The 13200-nt window shown below is 38.8% G+C and overlaps 1 protein-coding gene across 1 annotated transcript in view; it reads left to right on the top strand.

The window, feature by feature from the left end:
* The window catches only part of LOC109912627 (DENN domain-containing protein 1A-like), a 164607-nt gene that overhangs the window by 143049 nt on the left and 8358 nt on the right, over positions 1 to 13200 (top strand). The window contains exon 3 of the mRNA XM_048613578.1: positions 11732 to 11984. Coding sequence (XP_048469535.1) covers positions 11928 to 11984 — 57 coding nt within the window. The 5' untranslated portion in view covers positions 11732 to 11927. The remainder of the gene's footprint in view (positions 1 to 11731; positions 11985 to 13200) is intronic.

Genomic DNA, 13200 nt, shown 5'->3' with positions numbered 1-13200 from the left:
CCTTGTGTTTGATTGTCCTTGTGTTTGATTGTCCTTGTGTTTGATTGGTACAGAAAATTTTGACTTCGGTTCAGGTTCCATGAATTCAAAGAATGTTGAGCTGACAACATGTTTGTGCAAAAGGTGTTCTTTGCGACACAGAGTTGTGCTTTGTTGTATTTAACTACATCCGGCACCAGTGGGAAAGTGAGGTGTGATAGGATGCCATACAGCCATATGGCACCAGCTCGTGTTTCTGATTGCTCATATTCCACCGTCCCAGATTTGGAGAGCAGCCACTTCCACAGAGAAGAAAAAAATAATCATAGACATGCAAGGCAGTGGCAAATTACAGAAACGCTTTGGCAAAAAGCTCTGAAGCAGTTTGACTGTCTTCCCTTAGCCAAAAGATACTATAATACACAGAACGTAAGGGATATGAAAGCAAATTAAAATAATTTTCAGGGTAAAGCAATTAAAAATAATTGCTTTTATGTCACAAAAATTAATCTTTGAGAAAATTAAAAATGTAAGCCACAATTCAGAATGAATGCTTCCAGAATAAGAACAAAAAAACTGAGATCATTCACCTTTTAAACACACTGCTTGTTTTCTAAGAAACAATCTTTAGTTTAGTATTTAATAACTTGGTAGATTTTGCAGTTTACCCATGTTTTGTGGCTATAATACCTCTGAAAATAGGACCTTTCATCAACAACTAATAAAACTTTTTAAATGGATTCATGAAATATTGAATATTTATTCAGTAGTATGAAACATGTTATCCAAGTACTCTTGCCGAGCATGCTTAATTCTCTATATTCCCATTGTAATAATCAAGACCTGAATTTTGGTGCATTCTAGACGAGCATTGTGGATCAAAACTTTAGGACAAGATCTTCAAGAATCCTGAATGACACAGTGCTTTGGAACAATGTTCTGAAGGACTGTCTTTCCACCTTCACCAGGTCTGAAGCTAGCCTAAGCAAAAGTGATGATTATCCATTTTCTGTGTCAGCCACTCAGGATCTCAATTGAACGGCAGGATGGCAGCACAGTTAAAAGGATCAACATCAGTTTTTTGTGAATTTCACGTCTGCTGAACACAGCTACCACAAACAATTAATATTTGCTCAGGGTGAAAGCTCAGTTGTTGGTCTTGGTGAATAGTTGAAGTGTAATGCTGTTACTGTATGCAAAGCAGTTGAGTGTGAAACTGTTCCCTGGAAGTGTATTTGAACATGTAGAAAGGTTTGGTGCAGTGTGGTCAAAAGAGTATATTACTAGGAATTCTCACACTTTTCTATACACTGGATACTTGCTTCATATTTTTATAGTTAACTATCCAGAAAATATATAGCTTATAACAATTTATTTGATTTTCAACACTATATCCATCTGGAATAGCTTGCTTACATATTTAAATATTTAAACTTCATATTAGATGACAATGTTCCTTTTGGAAAAAAAAACAAAAACCTCAAAATTCCTGGGTTTTTTTTCTTATTGGTGTCAATTTATTTTATATACATTTGGGTTTGTCACATTTCATTTCTAATCACTTGATTGAAATTCCGCTTTTAATGCATTCTGGCAGAAAAAAACACCATCAAGATGTGGTCCTTCCTCATTAAAATAAACCCACACCATCATAAGCTATGAAGCGAATCTTGGATCTTGTAGAGCTGTATTTGTTACATGATATTTAACAAGGAACAGCCTCTGCTGTCATTTTTGTCACATACTAACAGTAACAGAGGACATGATAACGAGACATTAAAATAGAGGGGCAAGTCATCCACATTGTAACTCAGCCAAGGGATTAGGAGGCAGGAGTTGGTGCAGTCATGCAGAGCTGATGGTGTTTATAGCTGAGACAGACAGGAAATCTTCTTTTTCCTTATTTGTGGTTGTTTTCTGTGTACCAGCACTTGCTGTGACCTACCTCTCCACAGACAGATTCCTCAGTGTGATATCCAAGCAGGTAGTAAACATCAGAATGGCTACTGAATCAGATTAATTAAGAATATAGGTGTTTTGCTGAGATTATATTTTTAGTCATTTAACTGGAGACTGGAAATCAAGAGAAACAAGGAGGAAACATATTTCTTTGAAAGCTCAATGTGACCCTTGCAGTCACAGTTTTTACGTTCGTAAAACAATTGTTTATAATATTTAAACATTTCAATGTTTTATCACTTTTGGGTTTTTTGTGATTTATATAATTTCAGTTCTTTCCTACAATCCATACAATGATTCTGAACAACACATAACTATGACTGCACTTCAGTATCGAAATGAGCAGTCTGATATGTAGTCATACACTTGGAGTGGCTCAATATTTCAAGATACAGTATCGAACGTGTCGGGTGCAGGATTCCCCACATTCGTGACAAATGAGGAACAGCATCCTTTGAAGCTTTACCCCAATTACAGTTTTTAAGTCAGAAATTATTATACAATAAGTAAGGGTCTTACTTTCATATCAAATAGAGCATGCAGTGCTGTTGCATTTTATCACCATCTTTCCCTGATGACACAAAAATGTCCAGGGTTTCTGTTGCTGATTGTTGCCCAACAGTCCCTGCCAGAAGTACACGAGGTGCATGTTAGGCAAGGACTGGATTAGGTTTAGATGTGATGTTGACCACTGATGAACCATCTACCTGCACTCTCAATCAGAACTCACATTCAAAAAATACCAGAAAGTGACCAGTGCTTTAAGAGATCGTGTTGCCACAAGGAGTCATTATTAAGGAGAAACCTTCCCTATCAAGGGTGGTTTAACATTTCAATACAAAACTTGACCATATTGGTTCACAGAAGTTACATAGTGGAGTTTCCAATAAGATGAAAAGTCAACAAGGCAGAGGTAGAATTTCCAAGGTCTTCTCCATTCGCCCTGCTTTAATTTAAGCAGAAATCCTAGATAAATGTTTCTTACACATTTTGCCCAGTTTTTGTCAAAATTATGGTATGAGACCATGTTGAAATTCCACCATCTTCATTTTATTCGAGAACTGTGACATGAGCTGATGACTTAATTCCTATTATTGTCTGTTTCCTTGTGTTTTCTGTGGCCCCAGAATGTGTCCGTACATCAGAGGCCAACACAACAGCATAAGAGATAGGTCTGAGGTATCCACAACACACGTCAGCCAGAAGTGCCAAGTGGATGACTCAAGTCATCCTTCTCCAGTGGTCCCAGCATTACAAATTCCAGTCTTCAGCCCATTTGATTTATTCCATGTGATATCAAGAAACGGTTGGAGACACTGGATGCTGCAAAGGCTGTGGGCCCTGGCAACATTCCAGCAGTAGTACTGAAGACTTCTGCTGTAAAACTTGTCATTCCCCTAGCCAAGCTGTTCAAGTACAGCTACAACACTAGCATCTACCTGACCACATGGAAATTGCCCAGGTATGTCCTGCAAAAAGCAGGACAAATCCAATCCAGCCAATTACCGCGCCATCGGTCAACTCTCATTCATCAGTAAAATGATGGAAAATGTCATCAACAGTGCTATCAAACAGTGTTGCTTAACAATAACCTACTCATTGATACCCAGTTTGGATTCCATCAGGATCACTCAACTCCTGACCTCATGACAGCCTTGTTCCAAGCATAGACAAAAGAGCTGAATCCCAGAGGTGAGGTGACAGTAACTGTCTTTGACATCAAAGCCGCATTTGACCAAATGTATCATCAAGGAGCCTGCGCAAAACATAAATCACTGGGCATCGGGGAAAACTCTCCACTGGTTGGAATTATACTTGTGCAAAAGAAGATAGGGTATAGTTGTTGGAGGTCAGTCATCTCAGCTCTAGGACATCTCTGCAGGAGTTCGTCCGCTAGTGTCCTTGACCCAAACAACTTTAGCTGCTTCATCAGTGAACTTCTACCCCAATGTCATTAGGTCAAAAGAGAGGATGTTCATTGGTGCTACATAATGTTCAGCACCATCCGCAACTCCTAAATTAGTCCATGCCCTAATACAACACAATCTGAACAACATCCACATTTGGGCTGACAAGTGGCAAATATCATTCATGCTACCTAAGTGGCAGGCAGTCACCATCTCCAAAAATCAGTAATAAGACCATAAAACATAGGAACACAAGTTAGGCCATTCAGCCCATTGAGTCTGCTCCGCCATTCAATCATGGCTGATAAGTTTCTCAACCCCATTCTCCCGCTTTCTCCCCATAACCCTTGATCCCCTTGACAATCAAGAACCTATCTATCTCTGTCTTAAATATACTCAATGACCTGGCCTCCACAGCCTTCTGTGGCAGTGAATTCCATAGATTCACCACTCTCTGGCTGAAGAAGTTTCTCCTTATCTCTGTTCTAAAAGGCCTTCCCTTTACTCTAAGGTTGTGCCCTTGGGTCCTAGTCTCTCCTACCAATGGAAACATTTTCCCAACATCCACTCTGTCCAGGCCATTCATATTCTGTAAGTTTCAATTAGATCCCCCTCATCCTTCTAAACTCCCTTGAGTACAGACCCAGAGTCCTCAAACGTTCCTCATATGTTAAGCTTTTCATTCCTGGGACCATTCTTGTGAACCTCCTATGAACCCACTCCAGGGCCAGTACATTTTTCCTCAGATATGGGGCCCAAAACTGCACACAGTACTCTAAATGTAGCCTGACCAGAGCCTTATAGAGCCTCAGAAGTACATCCCTGCTTTTATATTCAAGTCCTCTCAAAATAAATGCCAACATTGCATTTGTCTTCCTAACTACTGACTCAACCTGCAAGTTTACCTTGAGAGAATCCTGGACTAGAACCCCCAAATCTCTGCACTTCAGACTTCTGAATTTTCTCCTCATTTAGAAAATTGTCCATACCTCTATTTGTCTCACCAAAGTGCATGACCTCACATGTTGCCACATTGTCCTCTATCTACCACTTCTTTCCCCACTCTCCTAACCTGTCCAAATCCTTCTGCAGCCTCCCTGCATCCTCAATACTACCTGTCCCTCTACCTATCTTTGTATCGTCTGCAAACTTAGCCAGAATGCCCTCAGTTCCTTCATCTAGATCATTAATGTACAAAGTGAAAAGTTGTGGTCCCAACACTGACCCCTGTGGAACACCACTTGTCACTGGCTGCATCCTGAGACCCATTTAACCCTGCTTTCTGCAATCTTCTATCCATGCTAGTATCTATCTAACTATTACCCGTTGTGTTTATGTGCCTTTGAGAGGGATTTGTTTTGTCCTGTTATTCTTGAAGAAGGATGCTATAAACCTGGTGCCAAGGGGTCCTTAGAAAGCATAGTAAATAGCTTTGGTTTTTTTATTAATTAGTTAAAAGTATGAGTGGTTGGAGTCAGGTCACATAGATCTAGGGTTTTAGTTTTGCTTTCAGTTGTTGAAGTTACCTGGTACAGCTGCTAGATACAGCTCACTCTCTCCCTGCTGCTGCAAAAGCTTGAGTTCTCTCAGCTGCTAGATTCATTTTGTGTTCCTTCTGGACTGGAGGAGATAGCAAGTGAGGGAAATCTGGTTTGCTGAATTTGCCTTTGCCAAGGGTGTGTTTATCGGATGCTTTTATATTGAAACAGTTAATAAGTAGTAGTTAACATTAAGTATTCCGATAGAGTTAAAATTATGTCAATTCTTCTTTTATCATTGGTATTTTAATTGCGGTATTAGAATAAAGTGTGTTTTGCTTAAAGCCTAGTAGCTTGACCAATTGAACCACATCTGGAACACACCACCTTACCCTTGCTTCTAAATAAGATAAAAGGGTCTAGGCTATCTTGTGGTAATGCTTTCAGGGGCTTGGTCTGGCTCATAACACCTTTGACATTCAATCGTGTCACCATCACTGAGCCCCTCACTGTTCACATTCCTGGGGGTTACCTTTGACCAGAAACTGAACTGGACTAGCTATAATAATACAGTGGCTACAAGACCAGGTCAGTGGCTAGGAGTCCTGCAGTAAGAAACTCATCTCCTATCTCCCCAAAGCCTGTCCGCTATCTACAAGGAACTTTCCCACTTGCCTGGATGGGTTCAAACCTGACAACACACAAGGAGGCTGACACTATCCAGGACACAACAACCTGCTTGATTGACACCACAACCAGTGATAACCAGATTTGCGTTGTGGGGTTCCATTGGTTGACTATTCTGCCATCAATGTACATGGACAGTTGTCAGATAAGTACAAGATGATGACAAGTGGAATGTACCAGCAGGGGAAGCAACTCCAGGAGTAATGGCAAAACAGAAAGGGAAATTGCTTCTTTAGATGTCATCATCTTCAGTATTAAATGCAGTTCCCATACTAATAATGATTTTATTTACAGAATAGTACATGATTTGTGTTAATGGCCAGTATGGCTAGATTTATGTAAGAAGTAAAATCATATTTTGTGATATATTTGTGCAAAAATGTTGAGAAAGATACGTACATGCAAAAAGTCAATGCAGAATGAAATGTACCTTTATGAACTATTAACTGACTTTCAAAGTTGCATTTACATTCAAAGCACATTTGTGTATTCATTACTGTTTTTTTCAGCATTGTGTCTGGATAAGTTTTCTAAACAGTTATGATGCTGATAGTGGAAAAACTGAATCTGTTGTGAAATTGTAGGAAAAGTATTTTCTATATCCTGCCAAAGAAACAGAAATTACAAGCAGAGATCGTAGGAACTGCAGATGCTGGAGAATCTGAGATAACAAGGTGTAGAGCTGGATGAACACGGCAGGCCAAGTAGCATCAGAGGAGCAGGAAGGCTGACGTTTCGGGCCTAGACCGTTCTTCGTCCAGATTTTAGAAAAAGAATTACAGTGGTCAGTCAGGAATAAACTCTATTTAAATGATGCTGAGGTGCGTTGGAGTCAGAATGTGAAAGGATGCAGAAAGATGCCAAAGTCAAAAGGAATTCCAATGAATATTGGTAATCCATTTCTTAAGCATAGATATTTTATACAGTTTCTTCCACCTGAGAAACTGTCAAAATATCAATATTAGGGGTCTGGTGTTTGAATTTGGGATTATGACTAGTTTAACATGCTGAATGCTTTGATTTGCAGTCAGAAAACTGTAATTTCAGGAATGCGATGATTCCTGATATAAACAGCAGATTCTTTTTATCATTATGAGCATTGTTGATTCGGTGTAAAGTGTTCCAGAAAGAGAATTATATGTTTTTGCAACACATGGCAGAATTACATTTTATTTTCCCTTTCCTGTCAACCTTCATGAAGTCTGTATGGGAACACATATTACTTCCTTCAGGCATCTTACAGATCATAAGGCAAGATGTTTATCACTGAGCATTTCAACAGGGTGAAGCCTTTTACTCCTTTTCCGTGATTTGGCAACTGTACTTGTGACGTGATGCTATAAACTTAAAATTTGAGGTGTAAGTAACTATATTTGTTGTTTTCAGAGATTTCTGTTTATTTCAATGTTCTTGCACTAGCTATTATATTTTTTAAGTTATTTCCTATGAGAGAAAAGTAAATATCATATATATCTCCTGACCCAGCCACAGTTCCATTTGAATTCTGATCATAGTCCTTGGACATGACAAATTGAATCCACACATTCTGAGATTGAGTGAGGCTTCTGAGCTGACAAAACTTTATTTATCATTAACAATCAAGTGATAAGTAAACAATGAAAATGTGATGTTTGAGGTTGACAGTTACAAAAATTCTAAATTGTGATTGGAGCCAGTGCCAGCCACATGGTTGCTATTTTCAGGAAATATACAATGATTTACACAGTGATAGGGGAGGTGGTGGTATAGTTGTAATGGCGACTGGACTAGTAATGCAGAACCCCAGGCAAATTTTGTGAGAACACCGTTTTGAATCCCATCACACCAGCTAGTGGAATTTGAACTCAAGAGAAATATCAAATTTTAAAAAACTTAATGGCATCCATGGTAACCAATTGATGTAAAAACCACTCTGATTCACTAATGCCCTTTAAGAAAGGAAATCTATCATGTTTATTGAAATATGACCCTGACACACAACAATATGGTTGACTCTTAATTGCTCTCTGGGTAAGTAAGGATGAGCAATAAATACTGGCTTTGCCAGTGACACAACACCCATGCAAGAATAAAGGAAAAAAATATATAAACTACCTTAGATAAACAGTTGATAAATCATTTGCAGTTTTAGTCTGGCAAGAAAGTTATTTGGAAGTGTGCCTCCTCTGGCAAGGAGCAACACAGCAACTCTGAACAGTTTTCCAAACTTTAGCCCTTAACAAAAGTTTGCATCTAACCCGAGGGTATCATAATCAATTTGATATTTTGTAGTCTCCTCCATACCGTATGATTCTATTCCCCCTATCATGCCTCTCCTCCCTCTACAGAAGAGCTATCTAATTAGTTATATTCCAAAGAAGAGTCACTCTGGACCCGAAATGTTAACTCTGTTTCTCTGTCCACCGATGCTGCTAGATTTGCTAGGTTTCTCCATAATTCTATGTGCTTGTTTCACATTTCTGGGATCTGCAGTATTTTACTTTGTCATATTTGCTCATGTTCCTGCATTTGGTCTGCATCACATAGTTATGCTGTTCCGACGACTGCATCTCCTTCCACCTGCTTTTCAGTCAGTACATCATAACATATATTTTTAAAATATCGTCTTATCACTGGTCCCTTTGTCACTTCCCCTAAGTTTGTGCCCTCTGGTTACCCCACCTTCTTGCTGGTAGAATTTTTCCACTTTTCTCTATTAAGACCTCTCACAGTTTTGAAAATGTGCCTTCACCTTTGTAGCTGCCAAGAGATCATTCCTAGCTTCTCTTGTTTTGTTAATAATGTCTTCAGCTCAAACAGTTCCTGGAATGTGCATTCTAGGAATGACGCAGCCTCCTGAGTGTGGCCGAGTGTAAAATTCAGAATCCCTTATATTCTAGCACAAGAAGTCAGGGGCACTTACCTCACATGTGGTTATTCCTTACATACAAAGTGTCCAAGATCTTCCATGCATGTGAGCACCAACAGTTCACTTTAAAGTTTGCATGAAATTAAGAACTGCAAAAATTAGTGATTTTAATACTTCTAGTATAATGGTGAACTGAATTTCCATTCAAATACCACATTCTCTTACTGTCCAGTGATTGATTCTTCCTCTTCATTGTCTTTTAACATGTAACATATGACTTTATTGTGGCACATCTTTACCGAGCTGTTACTCTGCAGTTCCAGCTTTTATTGATAAAATGTAATGCTTAAACTTAGACCCTAATCAGCAGACCAACATTTCCAACTAAAATGATACCAAAAAAAATTAAACGTGGCTATATTTTACAACAAATATTGATATCTCAACATAAAATGTATGCTTGTGTTTCATTTAAACAACTTCTGAAATAGTGATTTGAAAGTTGACCCTTCAGAATCTCTAAGCATGAGTTAGTGTTTATATGTGGACAATGATTTTCAGCCTTTGCTCCTCACTGAGTAAATTAAAATTTTCTTCCTGTTTTCTTCAGCATCGTAAGACCTACACGACACTACACAGTCTTCCTTTCTGAGGATTCCTCTGATGATGAACTTCACCATGAAGAGGACTCTGTATCTGCCTTCTCTGAAAGCTTTCTCTTCACTTCTTTTGAATGGTCTATTGACTGTTTCACTTATATTCTTTTGCTTGAGAAATTTATGCATGACTTCTTTGAGTAAATGTACAGTATACAGTTTCTATGGTCTACATCTATACATGATTTCTAAATTTGAGCAAAAGGAGCAGACCACATATATTGAATGTCTAACTTAAGCTATTACATTTCCTTTTCTCAGTGAGTTTCTGTTGCGATTCAGTACATTTACATCCAGAACACTCTAGTGGCTATTCTTATTGATGGCACGGTAACAGATTTGTACACGCCGGTTATTTTGGTTATTCTTGTAACTGAGGCAAACAATGCAATGATACTGATTTAATACTTGCAAGCCAAGAACTTGCCAATGTTTATTTCATGACAGTTGAGAAATGGATGTGTTTGTCTATAACAGTCACCATTTACTCAATAGATGACACATTGCAACATTATAGTTCACTCTCAGCCTATTAAAAATGAATCATGAATTATCAAAATATACTAAGAGCATATTTTACGGCTATACTGCAATGTATGTTTTGTTAGTTTGAGAGTCTAAATTTGAATTTCCCTTCTCATTTCTTCTTGCTGTCTAAAATAATCTGAAATAATATTTCAAATGCCCCCATTTTGCCAGTCTCAAATCAGCCACCAGGCATGCAGCATGGTGGCCTAAAGTTATAATCGACATTAAAATCTTTATTTGTACTTTTGTTCTGGCATTGACATAAAGGACTGGCTTTGATGTCTATTAAAAGCAGACAAGTAATTTGTATATTTCATAGTACTGTGCTAGAATAATTGAATTGACCTGTATTGTTTAAAAACCTAAACTATGAATTCTGGTGAAAGCATTGCCACCTGATAGCCTGTTTGGTTTCGATTTCTATCTTATTGGTAACTATAAATCAATAATGAACCTAGTTAAATATTGGAAAACAGACCAAAAGGTCACAGAAATCATCTAAATATCTCTAAGCTGATAACACTGGTTTTGATTACTTTGTTTTATTTCTATTCCTATACCTTCTAAACAATTGCTGTAACTTATCAAGCATTGCATTTCTGTAAATAATAATTTTAGCACATTACTAAATAGTGGGGCGTTACAGAAAATAAGGACTTTATTCTGTAAGACAATTTACTTGTCAGATCTTCCTTTTGAAGGTAATAAGCTTCACACAACACTGTTCCTGTTTGAGTATTCTCTGCAGGATATAAATATGTAATTTGTTTTAAATTGCTTTTGATTTACCTTTCAAGATGAGTTGTAGCCATAAATACAGGGAGTGTTAAATGATCAGAAGGTCCTTTGAGCGGTCTTTCATTTCTCTACCAAAATATGGCAATCCTTTGAGCCAGACAGAGAAATTAATTCAATACTTCCTGAATCTGAGATACAAGGTATTGCAGCAATAATTCATGAGGACAAGTGATATGATTGATGCTCAGTCAATGCGGGAGAATGCCATAGTTTGTCTCACCAATGTATGATCAAAATTTTCAAAATAATCGATGTTGCTGCAGTGGCCAGTCTGCTAATTATAATATTATCCTTGATTGGAGACCAGAGTCCATAACTACAAGAAAGAACTGGATCCAGGTCACAAACCCTCCAAAGGTAAACTAAATGACCAAAATAACCCGTGCTGCAAAACAAACCATTAAAAACACTAAGAATTACTTCTTTAAGGAGATCTGTAAACAGAAGAAAAATTTTAGAACACACTTTCAATCAGTGCAACTTCAAAGTCAAGATACCTACAAGTTACATATTCTTTGTAGCAAGTCAAGCAATTAGTATGAAAGACTGGATTCCACTGGAAATCAGTCCTGGATTAAAGTTACGCAAGAGCACAAGAGATTGAAGCAGGACGAGGACATCTGGCGGACAGTCTTGTCTGCCATTTAACACAGCCAGGGCTGACATTGAGCTGGATGAACCTACATACACCTTTCATTCCAGCACAATGCATAACATCGAGAACTATTGTATGCTGGCATGAAACTTGGAATCTTGGCAGCTGAGACAACAAAATAGTGTTGACTTCACATTTCACGTTCTTTAGTCATGGAAAATATTAAATTGTTAAACTGTGTGCTTCATTCTTTTAGACGTAGTTGTAACTTTGTCTTTTTTGTCTCCAATTACCAGGCCCCAACCATATAAAACTTTAAAGGAATCTGATATAGCTGATGGAGAGGCCTTGGCTACAGAGAAAAGGACCGGGTCAACTATCTTTCCTAACCTCTCCGTACCAGGCAGGAATATAGATGTGAATTTATTGGATGACATTTTCAGCAGTATAAAGATAACCTCACAACACCAGCCCCTCAGCCAAGCCAAAAGTATGGAAGATCTGAGGACACCTAAAGAGGAAGAAGTAGAAAGTCCATTTGGGCATCAGGTTTGTGGCAATGATTTTCTTACTATTTATATATTTTGTGACCATCCCATCATAACTACCTTCGTTATGATATGGAGATGTTGAAGTACATTCTTGCAGTGAGGAAAGAACAATTACTGGTAAAATTTTAAAAAAGGATAAAGCCAAGGCCCATTTGTGCGGTAAGACCGAAATGGGGGAAAAAGAATCTTTGCAGAGAAGTCCAGCAATTATGTCCTTGAGCTTCAAAAGTCTATCAAATTTTAGAAGAAAATAAAGATTGAGTGATTGAAAATGTTCTGACTAAGAATGGCTGTTCCACCAGTGGATGCCCAAGGTAGTGGGTTGGAGACTCACTGTGGAAGCAGCATGGCAAGTAAGCCAGTGCAGGTATGTTTTGAATCATAGTATCCTTACAGTGTGGGAGCAGGCCGTTCAGCCCATTGAATCCACACCAACCCTCCGAAGACTATCGCATCCAGACCCACCCCTCACCCCTGTCCCTGTAATCCTGCGTTTCCCATGGCTATTCTACATAGCCTCCACGTCCCTGGACACTACTAAACAAATTCAGCATGGCCAATCCCCCTAACGTGCACATCTTTGGATTGTGGGAGGAAACTGGAGCACTGGTAGGAAACCCATCCAGGCATGGGGAGAATGAACGAACTCCACACAGATTGTTGCCCGAGGGTGGAATCGAACCTGGGTCTCTGGCACTGTGAGGCAGTGACTCTAACCAATGAGCCACCTTATTGCTTTGGCCTGAGTTGCAGGGGGGGAAGGAGGTCCCTCAGCTGAGGAACCTGACATTGTGAAGTGGGACACACTAAGAGTCTTTGCCCTGCCCTTGCTACTGACCCCATTTCTTCCACTACATCACCGAATGACTGTAAGGATGAGAGCTTGCCCCGGTACTCTAAGCACCTTGTGAATGAACTGTTTTGTTCAAAATGAAAGATCATTATTAGATCCAGTGAGAAGTCCTAATCACATGAATTATTGTAGGGTATCTACTTGTACGATGTTTAAACAGTCCATTTTGCAGTTAGAAACAGTTGACCAGCTGCATCGTCTTTAATTAGAATTTTTCACCTTATTGCCTGATCTCTTTCCTTAATCACATTGCTACATGAAAGCCTGACTCTTGCCCCCTCCCCTTGATCTCATATCATGACTTCTCGATTGAATCCTCCTCCTTGTCTGTTCACCCCCTCCCCATCCATTCCCCAAACCC

This window comes from Rhincodon typus, chromosome 28, assembly GCF_021869965.1.
Source record: "Rhincodon typus isolate 14 chromosome 28, sRhiTyp1.1, whole genome shotgun sequence".
NCBI lineage: Eukaryota > Metazoa > Chordata > Chondrichthyes > Orectolobiformes > Rhincodontidae > Rhincodon > Rhincodon typus.
Note: the sequence above shows the minus strand (reverse complement) of the source record. Positions and strands in the feature narration are given on the sequence as shown.